General features: G+C 37.2%; 1 protein-coding gene across 7 annotated transcripts in view; it reads right to left on the reverse strand.

Moving 5' to 3' along the window:
- Window positions 1-19,447, reverse strand: part of LOC149803373 (Golgi-specific brefeldin A-resistance guanine nucleotide exchange factor 1-like) — a 167,294-nt gene that overhangs the window by 17,627 nt on the left and 130,220 nt on the right. For all 7 annotated transcript variants that reach the window (XR_016420209.1, XM_089953086.1, XM_089953085.1 and 4 more), the window contains 2 exons: window positions 14,304-14,475; window positions 7,343-7,540 (listed from right to left, as the gene is read on the reverse strand). Coding sequence is in view for 6 of the 7 variants with exons in the window: in XM_089953086.1 (XP_089809212.1) it covers window positions 7,343-7,540; window positions 14,304-14,475 (370 nt within the window). In the remaining variant the exon portion in view is untranslated. The remainder of the gene's footprint in view (window positions 1-7,342; window positions 7,541-14,303; window positions 14,476-19,447) is intronic.

A 19,447-nucleotide genomic window follows, 5' to 3' on the forward strand; every position in this document is an offset into this window, starting at 1 on the left:
CAGTAGGGAAATGAGGCTTATTTTAGGGAAATGAAAATCTGTCAACATTTTATTGAAGTCATTGTCCATACAAAATTTGTTATAAGGACAAGAGATCATACCCATTACTTTGTATTCGAACTCACCGATAAAGATAATAGTGGGGTATAGCACTGAATAGATTAGTAATAAAATGTTAATTATATCCAAGTCCAAACAGAACAAACACTTAAAAAATAGTATATGTATATATATATATATATACGAATCGATTTAACAGAGTCCGTGACTTTCAAACTTACGACAGAAAATGACAAGTTTGTATAGGTTACGTTCGTAACTACAGGTAATAAAATGAACTACAACATGAATGTGCTTTCAGTTATAATAAGACAAGCATGGATTGTTTATTCAGCTGTGTCAATTGATAACAAAATATAGCAGTTCAGAAGTAATATCACAAGCATGTTAGCATTGGTAATGCAATTTCACGATTGCCGGTAATATGGAATATCATACAACGATACCATCAATATTCATGCAACCGGAAGTTACTGCCGGTAGTATAAAACACAAAGCCAAGTTATTGACCTGGTCTAGTCTTATACTCCAAATCGACTTATATATGGACGAAGGAAGGAAAATTTACAAAATTGGTCAATTCGACTTATACTCCGCATCGACTTATACGCCGGAAAATACGGTACATCTAGATCATATTATACTGAAAACTTGAATGAAAATGTTGCAGCCATTCCTGTTAGCTTAATATAAATATGACCTACTTAAATTACTTCAATTACAGCGTCTATGTGAAAAGCAAATGTTTAAGTAAATTATGTTTCTCTGAGAATACTTACCCAATCACATTATGTTTGGAATAATATCCTGTGAATCCAGCCCAACTAAAAGACAAAAATCATCTTTTTCTGTCAAAATCAATAGACAAAGGGCGAAACTTTTGCAGTTTACATCCCCTTGCCACCACAAGGTGTCAATAGTTTATAGCTGAGCGAAATACTAACGAGGATGCTCACATGGTAGGGTGGTTGGGAGGATTTTTAAGTAATGTGATTGGTAAGTATTCCTGAAGAAACATTATTTACTTAAAAATTTGCTTTCTCCTTCCAATACATTCCCCAATCACATAATGTTAGGAGAATAAGTAATAGAAGGGGATGCTGGGCATCTGACCTCTACCTCGGGTATCCTTCTAGGGAAGAATGATAACTGGTTTTTCTTACTACATAAGCAACACAGTCTGGGGGCAATTCACCTGTGACCCTATCAAAAGGTTAACAAGATGAATACTGAAATCTTACCTACAAAATTTCAGTGATGAATTCAGCAAAGCTAACAGGATGTATTGATTGATCTAGTTGGGTCTAGTGGCCATCTGTGCTGCTACCACTGGACCTACCAGATTCAAGGTTTGCCTCTGTGATGCTAAGTCTCTGAGATGAAGGCTTGAAAAGGTTGACTCTGAAAGCCAGCCAACAACTTCTGTTATATCTCAGATCGAAACAATGTGTTCAAATGTTAGGCTCACACTGATGGCTCGAAGCTTTTTAGCAGTAATCTTCATGAGGTGACTCTGATCTGGTACGATGTCAGAGTACACTTAGCATACAACCCACTTCAACCATGAAGCATGGGCCTGAGAGGTGATATCCTGTGTTCCCGCTCACATCAGAAAGAAGAGGTGTTTGCATGTGCCATGACTTATCTCTGTGCGCTTCAAGTAATACTTGAGAGTGTGAACAGGATCTTGCATGGCTGCAATTCTTGACTTATCAGTGGAAGAAAGCAAGTGAGTGACAACTCTTCAGTTACTGATGGGTGGTAACCCATTTTGGGCTATAAAGCCTGCTTGTGTCAAGAGAATCTCCAAACCCCCTAACCTGATCTGAAGAAAGTTCAGGTAGAAATAAAGGGCATGCAACTTGTTTACCCTGCAGAAGAGAAAGCTATTAGGAAACATGACATGTATGATAGTGACTTCAGCAAAGTGTGGGCTTGAGGTTCAAATGGATTCGAATTGAGCCATGTTAAAATCCAGGATTGGTTCCATTTGGAAATAAAGTGAGGGATTATGGTCGATTGAGTCCAAAAAGGTCTAAAAGAGCCAATAGGTCTATATCCTGCCCAAAATCATATTTGCATGATGCCAGAATGTGTCCAATATCATGGGATGGTAGCCTTCGATAGAATTGGGGCCAACTGTTTCTCCTCAAAAAGCCAGAGAAAACAAAGTTGGCCAGTTGAAGGACTGAGGCACGCAGAGGGACAATGTTGCTGGTATAGCACCAGAACCTGAAAATACACCACTTTCCTTGTAAGCCTTTAGAGTGGAGGGCCTTCTTGCTCTCGAGATTCCCCCTACAATCAAAGGTTTGAATCGTTTGTCTCACAAGGCTGTCCTGATAAGAATAGACCTGTGACCCAGGACTTCTCTCATCTGAGAGGGGCAAACAGAATCATCTTGCCATTCTGACCACATAACTTCTGGATTATTTTTGGTCTCAGCAACTTGGGAGGGGACGCAAATGCACCCAACTCCTCTAAAATGAATGACAGTGCATCCAAGCTTTTGGGTCTATAGCTAAGGATATGTAAGTGGGTAGCTGTGATTCCACCTCATCGTAAAGAGGGCCCATAGTGTGCAAATCAGAGTGATGACTGATTGATGAAGAGACCATTCTGTGTGAAGCATTTGACCTCTTCTGAATAGACACTGAGTCTGCCGGGAATGTTTCTGATTTGTACATTGATATGGAGACTGTCGCACCAGTGTAGAAACTGCCAAATGAGAACATCCAGGTCGGGTGATTTTGTGCCTACCTGTTTGAGGAGATAGGTTACCACCATTGAGTTAAAGAGGATTGCTTTTTGCCTCAGAGTTGATCTTTGTAGAAGTGAAAGGTGTTGATGACAGCATTCATTTCTTGGGTGCTGATATGAGGATGTCTTTCCCCTGGCTTCCATGTTTTGTTGATAGTAGTTATGGTTGGAAACAGGTGGGCACCCCAACCATGAGCACTGGCATTGGTACAACTGATATTTCTGCTTGGGGCTTCTTCAGTGGCATTCCATGATCAGCCAACCTAGGTTGCACCACTGAAGCAGGAATAATCGAACCTTGGGCATTACCATGACTGTTTGATCAAGGTGACTTGAAATGGGGTGGCATTGTGCTCACAATACCTGCATAAAAAAACCAGCTGAGCAGGATCTAGTCCACTGCAACACTGAATAATCTGAGGAATTGTAAGCACTCTCTTGTTGAAATCCAAGCCCTGTTGGAAACACTCAATGAGCTTGATGATTCTGATTATGCAAACACATGGAAGTCGCACCAGATTCCAGTGGGGTACAAATTTCATGCCCATATGAACAAAATTCTTGGGATGGATGGAGGGCTGACTTTTCTGAGTTCACTAGAAATCCTGGATGATCTAAAAGTTAGGCGATCATTCCTGCCTTAGGTAGATTAGAACTTACCATATGTTTATGGGGGATGTTGTCCAGGTACACTGCCATCATTACAGATGATGTCAGCTGGAACAGGGAAACAACATAATACATAATCTTAGTAAAAGCTCAAGGGCTGATGGTGAAGCCAAAAGGAGATTTCCAAACTGATAGTGTGTCAAAAAGTAACCAAAATCATAGAAAATGTCTGTGACATGGGTTGGATAGGGATGTGAAAGTATCAAGACTGAAGGCATACTCATCACATAAAATGGAGAGGCAGAGAGAACTCGCTATCTCCATCTTAAATTGGCTGAGGTGACTCCAGCTGATGATGGGTCTCAACTTGCTGTTTGCTTTTGGAAAAGGAAACAGCCTTGACTAAAACCCTGAGAATTGTGGTCTTTGCACAAGCTATATCACCCATTTTTTTAATGAGTGACCGTATCTACTGTTGTAGAAAGTTATCCTTCTCCTAATCTGCCTGTGTCTCTGCGAAGAAGGGAAGGAGAGGGGAGGGGTTGTTGATAAATGACCTTAGCACTTCCAAATGACCAGGATCCCACCCCACCCCTTTCTGAGGTAATAGGGAGAACTAGTGAGCTCAAAATTTGGTTCTTACCACCTCTGTACAATTGCTCCTTGGGATCAATGCTGGTGCACATGTGACTGAGAAGATCCCATCCTGAGGCTGCTTAACCTCCCTTCACAGTAGCAAGGGCTGAGTGGTTCCAAATGCCCATGTGGGTTGGGTGGAAATGTGGAGCGGCAATTCTTGAGCTGCATGCCTCTGAACTCAATCTATTTTTCCTTAAAAGCGATGGTGACCCGAACAGAGTCATCCAAAATGAGAGGGTACGACAAGGTTTGAGAGATGTGGATCATAGACATGTGACCGATTCAATGAAAAGGTCCCCGTGTTGGAATGGCTGAATTGCAGTGACGGCTGGCGATGGTACAGTATTATTATGCATTAGATCCAATTTATCAAGTACAAACCCCATGTGTCCGGACCTATAGAGCCAAAGACCATGCAGGGGGACTTACGCCTACTGGGCTGCAGAAAATTGGGGAATACTCCACTAATAGTTGGTATAACCAACAATGAACCAGAGATTGTCTTCCTTCAGTTATTCCATCTTTCCTTCCCTTCAATGATGAATGACTATAGCTTTGAATGTGCATTTCGTGCATTTAGTAAACACTTTTCCTGAAACGATACTAGAAGAAAACAAAGCATAGGTATGACTAACTAGCTCAAAGCATAGGTTAGCACATCAGTGTTTGACTAACTAGCTAATATGGAAGCCCAGACTTCTTCTGACCATGTATTACAGATGCTGCAAATTGATGGTGTATATTTAGTATAAACAATACAAAAGTCATGGTAGACTTCCATGCTCTGAAGTTGCATAAATAGCATTTAAATGAGATTCTGCTGAAATGACACAAGAAAGCAAATCATAAATTAGTAATTCATCAAGTTATTATCTCGTTAATATAAACATATTCCCTGTTACTAATGAGGGAATTGATAAAGTCAATGTCACATTTTAAACTTACTATACTTCGAACTAATACATTTCAAGAATTTAGTTGACCATTCTACTGAAACTACACAAGAAGGGAAAAACTGAGCATAAATGAGCAATGCAGCATGTTAAAAACTTGCTAAAACCATCTCCATACCAAACCTAGTAAGCAATAAAGTCAGTCATGTTAACCTGTAATGACGTTGCAGAAGTCAACGATAGTATGGTATGATGTGGTCTAAAAAGGACAAAGTCCCTAAAGGTGACAAAATCACTCAAATCAGGCAGAAATTGTATAAACACTGTATACAACCTGCAGCAAAATGATTAACTGACACAGTTCAAAAGGAATGCTTAATGAGTCTATTAGAACAAAATGGCTTGGATTGTCAGAGGATAAAATATAAATTATTCAAGCCAGCAGTGAAGCTAACAATTGGCAGTGCCAAGGGGAGGTAATGGGCAATAGTTACTGCCCTTTATTGATATAGACAGAGATGACAAATTTCGTCATTTAGTTGGGCTGGATTCACCAGGTAGCAGTCTAATATTCCTAATGTAATGTGACTGGGGAATGTATTCGAAGGAGAAATAATAAAACAGAAATTAATAATATTCAGCCTGGAGAGTCTGTATGTTTACTGTACTGAAAACAAGTTAATGCAACTGAATACAGTAGAGTCATTGTTTGCAGTATTTGACTAATTAACACGAGCTGTAAAACCATTAAAAATTTCCCGAAGCAAGATACTAAAGCACAGCAAAGCAATGTAAGCTTAAAAAACACAATGGTTCAACTACTGCTAAACAGATTTTCAGCTTTTGCAACAAAAAAGAACAAAATAAACCAAATTAGAAAGAGAAGGTGCTTGGTGCATTAGAAAAGGGAATACTATGTTCATATATTCATATGGAGTTCCTTAATACAAAACAATTCAGGTAAAAGAACTGTTCTTTGACAGAATGTATTAGTTGTATAATATGGTGTTCTGTTTACATGTATTTATCCATTAGAATTTAATGTGATTTGATGGTGTTCTATTTATTATAATTTAATTGGTTAAATGTAGTTTAATACACAGTGCATCCTTCTCTAGCTCCTTGCTGGGCCCCTCTTTGTCTACTATGGTTCTCTGCTCAGACATGATGTCATTGCAGCCAATATATGTTAATAAGCTAGTAACTAAATTTAGATACCTTGTCATGTTTAACCAATCAGATGACTAAGTTGAAGCATGTGATCAAACATTGTCAGTTTGATGTCATTCATAAAAATGATACACCAATAGAGATGCATTCCTTTCAGTGCAGATGCTGCATTTAATTTTTAAAAATATTTGTGGAAAGAACTACCAGCCTCCCCTCCGTCCACCATGTTGTTCATTTGGGACATTTCTTGTATAGCATACCATTCCAGCTCTGTTCAAGGGGCCCTTTATCAAATTGGCTAATGTTATTGCCATTGCCAAGTTTCATGCATTTACAGCTTTACTTTTGACCCCCAATTTGTGTCAGTACTTAAATGTACTCAATTATTATGCCCATATACTTCATACCCACTTCCTACGATGCATGTATGGAGTATTGGCAGATGTTTGTTATCATAACAATCCTCAGGATCAGACTTATCAAGTTTTGGTTATCAGTGTCCCTCTATACCTCATATCAGCCCCTTGCAGCTATACATACAGGTGTCAGACACTCTGCACAACCCTACAAACTCCACAGAGTCTCTCTTCCTGAGGTATTTCTATAGAAACAATTCAGAGCTCGGCTGGTGCAGTGTGCTGTGACAGGATTTGCCCCCATTATGCCAAAGATTATTTATATTTACAATAAAATTTATACTGAACCTATGTATTGTGTGTTATTTAAACATGTATTTATCCACTAGAATTTACTGTAATTTGATGGTGTTCTATTTACATGTATTTATCCATTAGTATATACTGTGATTTAATGCAGTTCTATTTACATATATTTATCCATTAGTATATACTGTGATTTGATGCAGTTCTATTTACATGTATTTATCCATTAGGATATACTGTGATTTGATGCAGTTCTATTTACATGTATTTATCCATTAGGATAAACTGTAATTTGATGGTGTTCTATTTACATGTATTTATCCACTAGAATTTACTGTAATTTGATTGTGTCCTATTTACATGTATTTGTCCACTAGAATTTACTGTATTTTGATGGTGTTCTATTTACATGTATTTATCCATTAGGATATACTGTGATTTTATAGAAATATCTAGAAACTTGTTTTGATGAGGTATGTTAATGTGAAGTACCATTCAAAGAGTGTAGTAATCAAAAGTGCACGCAGGAAGTGAATTAAATTTTGATACCATTGGAATCTTTTGGCATGCTGATTCCTTCAAAAGGATCTGCCCCTTGGGAGAATGCTTGTGAAGTGGGCTGAATATGAAGAGGTGGGACTTGAGGATAGAGTGTGGTTTGCTGAATGGGTGGAGACAACACTGGCTGTGAACTGATTGCTGTAGGAACTGTATCTGATCCACCTTGCCTGTCTATTCTGGATTGCTCTGCAATGTATAATTTCTTAGAATTAAAACAGCTGTAAGACAGTGAACTTTAATTTTCAAGCTACCTTCGCTCATTAGATGGGTCAAGAGTAACTGCGAAGTATAAATAAATAAATACAAATATTCTGATGAAAGACAATAAAAAATTGCAACTCCATAAAAATTTAAGCTGTAATTCTTTCTAAAACTTAGCCTTGCATTATAAAGTCACCAGTATAAGGTTATTACTTAGACTTGCTTTATAAAGTCACCAGTATAAGGTTATTACTTAGACTTGCATTATAAAGTCACCAGTATAAGGTTATTACTTAGACTTGCATTATAAAGTCACCAGTATAAGGTTATTACTTAGACTTGCATTATAAAGTCACCAGTATAAGGTTATTACTTAGACTTGCATTATAAAGACACCAGTATAAGGTTATTACTTAGACTTGCATTATAAAGTCACCAGTATAAGGTTATTACTTAGACTTGCATTATAAAGACACCAGTATAAGGTTATTACTTAGACTTGCATTATAAAGTCACCAGTATAAGGTTATTACTTAGACTTGCATTATAAAGACACCAGTATAAGGTTATTACTTAGACTTGCATTATAAAGTCACCAGTATAAGGTTATTAATTAGACTTGCATTATAAAGACACCAGTATAAGGTTATTACTTAGACTTGCATTATAAAGTCACCAGTATAAGGTTATTAATTAGACTTGCATTATAAAGACACCAGTATAAGGTTATTACTTAGACTTGCATTATAAAGACACCAGTATAAGGTTATTACTTAGACTTGCATTATAAAGACACCAGTATAAGGTTATTACTTAGACTTGCATTATAAAGTCACCAGTATAAGGTTATTACTTTAAAGTAGTTCTACATGGCCCCAGAAAAAAGTTTCAATAAAAAAGTGATCATAAGTTGAACAGGATAAGATTTATGTGTATACTTATTTATCTTTCATTTATTTTCTCCTTCTACAAACAAACCCACCTCACTACACCCCTTTCAGTCTGCAAAAGAAATTAAAATAGGATAGACTTGTGACGATTTTATATCTATTATTTTCAAATCTCTCTTAAGAACAAAATATCCTTAAGTAATCTGTGTGCAAAGTGTACATATTTCTTGCACTTTGATGATAAAAACTATAATCAGCCTTTGATCTATTCGGAATCATGACCCACTTTCAATCTGCAAATGTAATTATCTGATAGAATTACATATCTATCTTAGAATTATCTATCTTAGAATTAGTTAATCCTATCATATACCACGAATTTCAAACCATACCTTGCTCATACTTTTGTAATTTGGAAAAATGAAGTTGACAGCAGCAACTGCAATATTCAATTCCCTAAATGTATGGGAGAAACAAGCAGCCTGAGGTGGAAAATATGGCACATGGGTTTGATGTGCACTCTTGCTCAGGTAAAACAAGAAGTCAGGACATGTATACTATATACAACATGCAAAATGACCACAGCTGCAATGTTCAGTTGGCTATAATACAAATGAAAATGGTAATAAAGTTCTGATCATAAAAATGTCTCGTAAGTCAAGCTAATCTTTCAAAACAATTTATCCCTGTTTTTTTTTTTTAACATAACATTTTACAATAATGCTGTCTGAATACATGTGTCTCTACCTGAGAAAGGTTCACTTTACCTGGCAGATGTCCCTAAAATCTAGTAAAACATAAATTTCAGTGGAGAGTTTTATCTGCCAAAAAATGTAATGATAGAAAATAAAAGTTCAAATGAGTATGACATGACATGAATGTGCTGATGGCATGATATCATGTGACAAAATGTTTGTGGAATGCTGAAAAGTACATTTTAGCCACAAAAAAACCCATTTGGGAAAATATTTAACATGAGTGCATGCATGACCAATTGTGATATTTTGTCAGATTGTAGTTTATGCTAATAATGACAATGTAAGCATGATGGGAACAGTGTTTAACATATGTGCAACTCAAAGTATCACAAGCCATTGAATGAGGGTGATCTATCATCAGTCAATGTGCTTCCTATGTTTGGCCTATGTCTGTTATTTCAAAAGTAACTGAAACAGCTGCAATATACTAGCCACTTCATTTACCATATATCTGGGCATAAAAAGTTCTTGAAAACTTCAAAGGGGTAACTCTAAAAAATCTACAAATAAAACGTTTTTAACTGGAACTTTTTCAACCATATATCTGAATATAAATTTTCTTGACAACTTCATATGGGGAACTTTGAGAAATGTACAAATAAAACATAATTTTAATTGGAACTTTTCAATCATAAATAAATCCTCTGAGTGGGAAATTATTTAAATTGCCATAAAAATGTTTTAAAACAATGGGAAGGCACAATTACAAGGGCAAGATAAATTTTAGGTGGAAAATGTCAAGCACATTGTAGTTTTAATAGGAAAATTTCTTAAGATAATTTTAAAGATTTGTTGTTGTTGTACGGTTAAACGCCATTTTTCAGCACAAGATAGGCTATATGTGGCGGCCAGTATAAATGGTGGAGGAAGAACCCAGAAAACCCCCGCAAAGAACCAATGACCCACGAGAAGCAACTGGCAAGCTTTCTCACATACCCACATTACCCATTGGCCAAATCCGAGATTCAAACCCACGCAGAGGTGAGATGGATGTTATCTGTAACGGTGAGCACTTAAGACATTGGAGGCCCCAATTTTAAAGATACTATAGTACTGTATAGTAGAAAGAGAAAAAAGAGAAAATATGAGAGAGAGAGATGATGTTTTGACACAGAGATTTAGGTCATAGCTGCAGACAATGGTGATGGAAGGGTAGAAACTCAAGGTTTGAATCATCTTTTCACATAAGGATTTGGCTATAATGGAATATTGCTGGATAGGAGTGGGGACCTTTATTTGTGAATGATGCTTTCATACAGAGATTTGGGTTATAACAAGAGAGAGGGGAGTGGGGGAAGGACAGCTGACAGGACACTGTTCCATATTATGTTTTAGTGCATGTACCAACATGTAAAGAAAGTTACATCACCTGAGACTTGCAATGTAAGATTTGTAAAATATATATGTCTGTTACTGCCTTCAATAACTTTAGGAAATTGTCTACAAAGTTTAAATATTACATGTTAATGATAAATTTAAGCTGGAACTGCACCTAAGCTCTATCTATAGCTAATCTGATTTGCCAGTAACTAAAAGTATTTTAGCATCTTTCATACCAAAAAGAGCCAACAAATGACTGGAAATGTGAAATATTTTGATGAATTTCATATATTTGTGGAGTATTGTGACCACTTCTTAAATGTCAAAGTTGTAAGCTGGTCAGTCACTACAAAGGGGTATGTAGCATAGCCTACATATGGACTTAACTATCAAATTAAGTCACAATGGCCAGTGGTTAAGGCACAGGATTCATGACCGAGTTGGTGTGGGTTCAATTCCATCTTCGGATCAGCTTGCATTGGATACCACATGTATTTGTAGGAAAACACCTTATTCTAGTGGCCTCAGCATAACATGTTGTTGTTGTTGTAGGGTTTAATACCATTTTTCAGCACAAGATAGACTATACATGGCGGCCATTATTAATGGTGGAGGAAGAACCCGGGAAAACCCCGGAAAGAACCAATGGCCCACGAGAAGCTACCAGCAAGCTTTCTCACATATCCACATTGGCAGAACCCGAGACTCGAACACACGCAGACAGAGGTGAGATGGCAGTGATTTGTAACGGTGAGCGCTTTAGACCACTCGGCCACTTGAGGTCCCCTCAGCATAACAATCTTTGAAGTGTAGCTGTGCCATAAAACAATATCTTAAGTTTTAAAACTATCCTTATCAAAGCAATTGCAACTAGAAAACACCCAATGGTTACTCTCTTAGCTGAGTGAATAGTTTTGAGGTTAATAATTGATGAATCACCAAGCTATTGTCTGTCTATAATTGCTTTTACAAAATTGTAATCAACTTCAACCGAACCTAATCCCGGACAACACTGATCTGTTATGTAATAACACCAATTGTGCTGAGGTTCTCTAACTAAAATGATGTATGCTGCCCTGGATAACTTGCACAATTTAACAAGAATGAATTGAATGTACCAGCATAATAAAAAAAATTCATTCCCAATGTGAGGAATTTTTACAACCAACAGAAAATAGGTTTCTTATCAAGTGATAAAATATCAAAACAAAACCATGTTTAAGGTATTTTAGAGAAAATTCTAAACTTATGAACATGCATAATTTGATCACTTTGGCCTATGTTTACAGGTGTTTTGATTCAACTGTCAAACATGTTTCAGGTAGTTTCCAAATTCTTACAGCCAATCAGATCATGATAAGATTTTTATCTTAATGACAGCCAAATTCTGACTAGAAAAATGGGGTGATGAACTCACTTTTGAAAATGTGGCCATGATTTTTAAATGAATATGCATTAAAAAAACTTATTTTTTGGTTCTGGGGTGTGGCTTGTTGTTGTTGTTGTTGTTGTGGGGTTTAACGCCATTTTTCAGCACATGATAGGCTATATATGGCGGCCAGTATTAATGGTGGAGGAAGAACCCGATAAAACCCCGGAAAGAACCACTGACCCACGAGAAGCTACTGGCAAGCTTTCTCACATACCCACATTGGCTGAATTCGAGACTCGAACTGCCGCAGACAGAGGTGAGATGGCAGTGATCCATAACGAAGAGTGCTTTAGACCACTTGGCCACTCGGGGCCCCAGGGTGTAGCTTGTCTCATCTGTATTTTTGTTTTGTTTTTTTTTGTTATTGTTTTCTAAAGAAGGAAGACATTGTAATACTGATGTTGATGGTCTTGGTGGCAGTGTCATCACACTTATTTATCAGTGTTTATATCTCTTTGACTTTTTATGTTTAAGCAAAATATATTCCAAATTCAATCTTACTGTGGACATTTCTGAATACGTTATACATTTCCCTTGAGACCTGAAAGTTCTTTAACTCACTGATCTAGCTGAGGTTACTGTAGCTCTCTATAAATTCCTAGATACACTGATGGTGGAGACCTTATAGCTATGGTCAATTGCATATGTACTTTCAGCAGATGTGCCAGATCCCAATGATTTGGCACTTGGAGCTATTTATTTTGTATTTCTTCATCAAATCTAATTCAGTAACAATACTACTCCAGACCCATTCCATTTTGACACTTCGATTTCCAAGTACTGTGACTGCCATGTAAGTTGGTAGCATTGTTCCTACCATAAGTCGAATATAAGATGATCAACAAACTTTAGAGAAAAACAACATATTGTTTATGTGCAGCAGATATAGCACTTTTGGTTATTTTTGTTTGAAAATGTCTTCCCCTCACAAACCACCTGACTTTTTATCTATGTAAAAGGCAATACAGCATCCATTCATTTACATCATGTGGTGCTTTCAATCCCAAATAATGCTCAGTAATAATGAGTATTTAATGACCTAACCAGAAAACTTAATATATTCAAATTTCCGGAGGATCAGATTTCTAGCTTCAATTTTACTTTATTGACATTTAAATCAGTAATGTTTTCCAATCAAATATGTTTGTAATCTAATTCAACATTTGGTTGTTTTCAAGCACTTTTCCAGGACATTTTGGAGTCAATCCAAATGCAACCACCATTCATGCACCACCAAACTTCAGTCACTTTTCAAAATTTGGGAATCGTAAGGTCCAGGTCACTGACTAAAAAAAATAAAAATGTAGGGTCTGTCAGTCGCAGTTACCAGGACCTATGACCTTAGGATTCCAAAAATGAATACACCAAAATGCAAGTCATCCACAATATTTCAGAACTGTAGATGATCAAGAACTCAAGTTGTTTTAACTTTTCTTCTTTTAGCCAGGGTGACCACAAGCTTTTACCTTTTGAGTCCAAAATCAAATGGGTTTTTCTTCCTTCCTGCAAACCATCCACAAAGACTGGCAACAATAGATGGTTAAGACTAGTTATTTTGCACAAACCATTTTTCTTCTTTCAGTCACAGCAACCTTGATCTAAACCTTTTGACCCTGAAATCAGTATGGTTCTTCCTAACCTAAGCGCAAGCTATCCACAGAAAATGGCACCCATTGATGATGGAAACTAATTTTGTTCTTTCAGTCACAGTGACCTTCACCTTTAGAATACAATCAATAGGGTTCATCCTAACCCCAAGTGCAAGCTGCCCACAAACCATGGCAACTTAAGACTGTGGACAACTATAGCTATTGTGCAGAAGTGAAACAAGTTACAGATGAATGGAAAGATGGATGAACAATATCATCATACGCTCCACCTTAGGTTTAGTGACTGTATAAAAATCTATACTCTAATTACAGCTGATTTTTAATTGTACCCAATGTAGCCATTAGCAGCATGAATGCTCCATACAATATTATGTATTTGCTCTTTTTCTACCTGTGTGAGTGTGTCACACCCCTGTCCCTTATTTCAGACTGCTTCACCTTCCAAAAACTTCATGGATTTAACATCATACTTGCCAACAAGTACATTTTTCCAACTAAAAGTTTGCATGGACAGAGTAAGGTATGATTTGAAATTTTTAAACTTATGATCAGATTAAATAATTGTCATCTAGACTGTAACTGTGCCAGGTAAATACTTTCTGAGACTGAAAGTTGGGGTACAATTCAGAATGGATTGGCTGACAATAATAATGGACAAAAATACAAATAGCTGAAGTTGTTCACAAAACTGTCAGTTTTTTAGACTGTTCACACTTGCATCTAGCAACATAATTTCACCTGGTGGTTCATGAGCTCTGAATAGCTCGTCCTTCAGGTGAGGTAGGAATGTGCCAATTCTGTCCCAAGTCAGTTTCCACAGCTGGGATTCCATCCCATCCCCAGTCTGAAAAATTCCTGCTGTGTCCATGACTAGCAACATGTTCTTTAGAGACTCGGGAATAGCTTCAGTCTGCAAAACAGGATAAAAAAGTCATCACAGCATAATCCAGGCAAGTTATGACCTGGAAGTTAATAATTAGCTTGTGATAAAAAGTAAACTCTGGATATACCAAATCATGGCAGATCCCAAAAGTCATATTGTTTTATTCATATTTCATAACAGCTAGGAAACAAATATTTTGCTACCACATAAACAGAATTCTAGGAATTATAGGTTACTGCATTTGTATGGGAAAATATGAATGACTGTTTGGATGGAATATATCCATCAGTCAAAAAGAATTCAAATTTTCCCATATAAATGCAGTAACCTTTTTATTATATGCTCATTTTCTTATTCTACCTAAGGCTTAATTATATAAGCAAAACACACCACAAGAAACAACGTAAATGAATGTATGCCGTATTCAAAACTAAATACACAAGCACAGATTCATCATTACACAACAACATTATTAATGCGCACATAACTCAGCTCAGATAAATTTGAACTTATCGCGTGCTAGATATAAGTGTCTACTTAAAATGTAAATTTATATTTGGAATTAAAATGTAAATTTATATTTGGAGTCATATTTATTGTGTACGAATGCGCATTGCAACAAGTATTCCATTTGATCTGGAATGAATAGATTTTGGTATTTTGTCGATTCTACGAAATTTCCTAATTATGGACTGGAATCATCTGTGCAAATTGTACATGAAATACATTGGATTGAATCAGTGCGGGAGAAGCATGTTTACATCTGCAAGTGTGTTTGTTCTGACTATTTGAAATCATAATGTGGAAAAATATGAAGTGTTTCAACTGCAACTATCAAAAAGGCGCTATTGAATTTATTATGTCATTTTGAGTGCAGTAAGGAGGACATAATTGCACTTGGAATATAGTCGAAATTTTACAGTACAATTTCAAAATGTGTAATCAAGCTTGAGAAGTCATGACATGGCTCATGTAATTCGGACTTGCAGAACTAAGAAAGTACATTTTGAGGAAATTCAGAATATAAAACTGTAAGTATAATTTTTGCCATTCTTATTACCAGCTAAAGGAGACAGTTTATGCCTTTATAACTTGCATGTTATTTGTAGGTACCAAGCAATTTTATGAAATCTGGTGTCTATCACCAAATTCTGAAACAATGTATCAAAAAAGTTAATGCGGAATGTAGCAAAGGAGCTGCTATGTGGCAGTCCATGAAACATCTGCTTTAGTTCATTCAGAAACAACTTTAATCAACCAAAACATAAAGCGTTTGCTACACGAGAGTACATGATTTGTTTACAAAGTAGTTACTAATACACTATTGGGCACATGTCCTGCAAGTGAGTGCAATATGAAGGTGTGCAATATTGTAAAATACTGAACTATTCTGACAATGTAAAGTTAATGGAGAAAAAAATGAGCATATAATAATGTGATTTATCAATTATCAGGGTGTAATGTCCAGTATTTCTGTTAAACACTGTTCTAGTATGGTGTAAAAACTTTGACATCATAACTAGATCATGTGACTTACAAGCAAGGTGTAAGCAAATCACATGATCACTAACAATACTCAACCTGGTAAAACAAAAAAGGCAGAAAACCTCTACTTCTAAATTTAACCTGCAAATATCTCATATTTTATCCAAAATATATTAAACTGTTTTATAATATATAGAAAGGAAATATTTTATAGTATATACATATCAAGGAAACATTTTAGTTAACGTTTCTCCCAAACTACTTACATGATCACAATAAAATTTGGAAATTACTCTTTGCTACCTCTGAATCCAGTCCTCACTTAAAGTGAAAGACGATAAAAACTCTTTCCATCTACATATCTTATAGGTGAAGGGAAGTAACTATTACAGATTAACGCCCCTTGTTCCTACAAGGTGGCCAGGATGTTTACCAGTTTAAGCTTGAGTGAAACCTGTAAAGGTTTTTGCATTTATTGGGAAAGGTGGAAAGGAATTTGACTGGAGAAATATAATTGACAACAATTTCCTTTCTCCATCAAATACATTACCATATCACATTAACATTAGAAGAAAAAAACTGAGAGTGAAGGAAATGCTTGGGCATCCAACCTCTACCCATGGCACTCTGTATGAGTACAATGACTATTCTACTGGAAGGACAAACTTCAAAATAATGAGAAGTTAGTACAAAATCAAAGAGTTTGTGTTTATGCAAGACTAAGGGCAATCCCTGTAGGATCTTGTACATGACTATTGCCCTCATGTGATAAGTTTCCCGTGCAAATCCAGCAAAAGTTGCAAGGTCATGCCCTGGGTTGAGCTGGTGTAAATGTGATAACTGTCAAGGCATCTACCAGTGGCTCAACATGATTTAGATCCCTCCTTGTAAGGCCATGTCATGCAAAAAAAGCAGCTGGTGAAAGTGAACAGTGTAATCCAGTCAAATGATTCCACTAAATTTCAAACTGGTACATTAGATTTGTTGTTGTTGTAGGGTTTAACGCCATTTTTCAGCACACGAAAGGCTATACATGGCGGCCAGTATTAATGGTGGAGGAAGAACCCGGGAAAACCCCGGAAAAGAACCACCGACCCACGAGAAGCTACTGACAAGCTTTCTCACATACCCACATTGGCTGAATCCGAGACTCGAACCCACGCAGACAGAGGTGAGATGGCAGTGATCCGTAACGGAGAGCGCTTTAGACCACTTGGCCACTTGGGGCCCCGTACATTAGATTTTGAAAGTCAAGCTTATAGAAATTGCTTGTATTTCATAAGCTGAAATCTTCAAGTTGTACCTAATACTGAGTTCACAGTACGCAACTCTAATAACCCCCTTTAGCCAAACAGCCAGCACCTATTGGGGTTATGTTTTTCTTTCCTGACTATTTGTCGGTTGCCTATCTGCAGTAACCTGTTTTTTGTTTAAAAAAACATGTTGCACTATTAGTACAATGGAGCTATCAGAATCACTCTGCTTTTAGTTTGGATCCATGGACAGAACATGCAGAGTGTGAAGGAGTTCTGTTCTGGACAAAGAAAGAATACTAGTGACCTAAGCATGGGGTTGCAACATTTTTTTCTGGGTATGCCTATTGGTAGATTGAGCAAATCATTGATCCAGGATCTGTCCATCAGAACTATTCTGCAAGCCCCACCCCTCAATCTCTGGATTCTGTTCTGCAATCCCCAAAAGTCAATCTCTGGATTAATTTTAGCAATGGTTGAACAGCATATGCCCATACTCTGTCACAGCTGATTGAAAGGGTGTTGATGGCCAATGCCTCTGGGTCCAGGAAAGGAAAGATGAAGGAGGGCAGTTTGTTATTCCAACTCACTGTGAATAGGTCTGGCACTGGTCAGCCCCAAATGGGTGCAGATTCCATGGAAGACAAACAGATTAAGACTAATCTGTATGAATCAGTGAGTCATGAGTTGCAAAGACACTGATCCTGTCAGGGATGCTGGACTTGTATGTTTATATATTACCAGGCACACAAAGGAAGGAACTCCTGTACCATAATGAAAAAGTCCAGTGATTTCATCCATGCTAGTTTGAAGAGGTAGTTCACCATGACATAATTGTTCAATATTATCAGAGTTGACCATTAGATGAATTCCACCCAAGTGTTTGAGGTGTTGAGAACGTTGTTCATTTCCAGGAGACATGTGAAGAGCCTTCTCTTGCAATGTCCATTTGCTGCTGACCATCACAGAGTCCATTACCAAGTGTGCCTCCCCCTCACCCCCAGCTCAGCCAACTGGTATTCAAACAGATTGCAATTTTTGGTTGTGGGGCTTCCAAAGTCATTCCTGCCACTAGCCACTCCCTGTCTTGACAATGAAGCAGGAAGTGTTTGATTTTGGTCGAGATTGTAATCTGGTAATCATACTGACCTGAAATCAGGTGCAGCTGTGCCATAAAGACGATCTGCATAGGGCATATGTAAAGGCATCAGAAGAATAATGATCCATCACTGCCCTGAACAGGATGAGGAGTTGAGGGAACTCCCTCTCCAAAATGAACATCCTGGCACATTCCTTCTCTAATGCACGAACAATACTGTTGATGCATTTGAAAGGACAACAAAACAGGTTGACACAAGGTGAATACCTAGATGAAAAAATGTTGAAAGAGACAATATCAGATTTCTCCACTGACTATCCACTGTAAACTGCGAACAGTAGAGAAGGTAATTAATACTGTGAACTAAAAAACTAAACCTACTGAATGTTTTTGCACTATATCAGACAGGTACACCACCATTGCTGTGGATGACATCCTTTAGTGGGTTATGGTGTAGTCTAATGTTCTGGTGAAGCCCCAAGTGCAGACACTGAGGCCAAACAGAAGGGTGTAAAATTGGTACACTACCCCAAGTGGTAGCTTAAGTGAAGGTATTTCCATAATGCCATAGAATATGTATATGGTTTATAGGTATACAATTTATGGTTTAAGTAGAGTGATTAAGCGGGTCCGTGTCACTACCCCTCATTGACAGGGGGGTTGTTTTCATTCTGTATGTTCTGCATCCAGGGGTACAGCTACATAAGTAAGGTTCTATTTGTTGGGCCGAGTCACGTCCAGCATGAAACATGGCCACAATGGAGATTATAAGTTCTTTTTAGTCAGTTTGACAAGGCCAAATGGTTCCAAATGTTCTCCTAATGCAATAATAAGGTGATCCTTGCTAGTTTATGGTGGTATACTGGTTATAGAATGATATCGCTCTAGGAACTGTTGAGTGACATGCTTTCTATCAGTCTGAGATGACAGATTTGAATGCAAAAACTAAATTTAATATCTGGGCAGCTAAGATGGTGTATGATATTTAAGTTGCAATCCAATTCAGCCAGCACAATGAGAAGGTAAACCTGCACATCCAGCTTCAATATTTGTATGTCCAAGCATGGGTGGAGATAGAGACTTATGCCAAGTGGGCTGGCAAAGTGGGTTAAAAATGGTCATAGTTTCATCTGACTCACTTATCAACATTCTGAATGCCAGA

Source organism: Sinohyriopsis cumingii, chromosome 3 (assembly GCF_028554795.1).
Source record: "Sinohyriopsis cumingii isolate HCF-2022 chromosome 3, ASM2855479v2, whole genome shotgun sequence".
NCBI lineage: Eukaryota > Metazoa > Mollusca > Bivalvia > Unionida > Unionidae > Sinohyriopsis > Sinohyriopsis cumingii.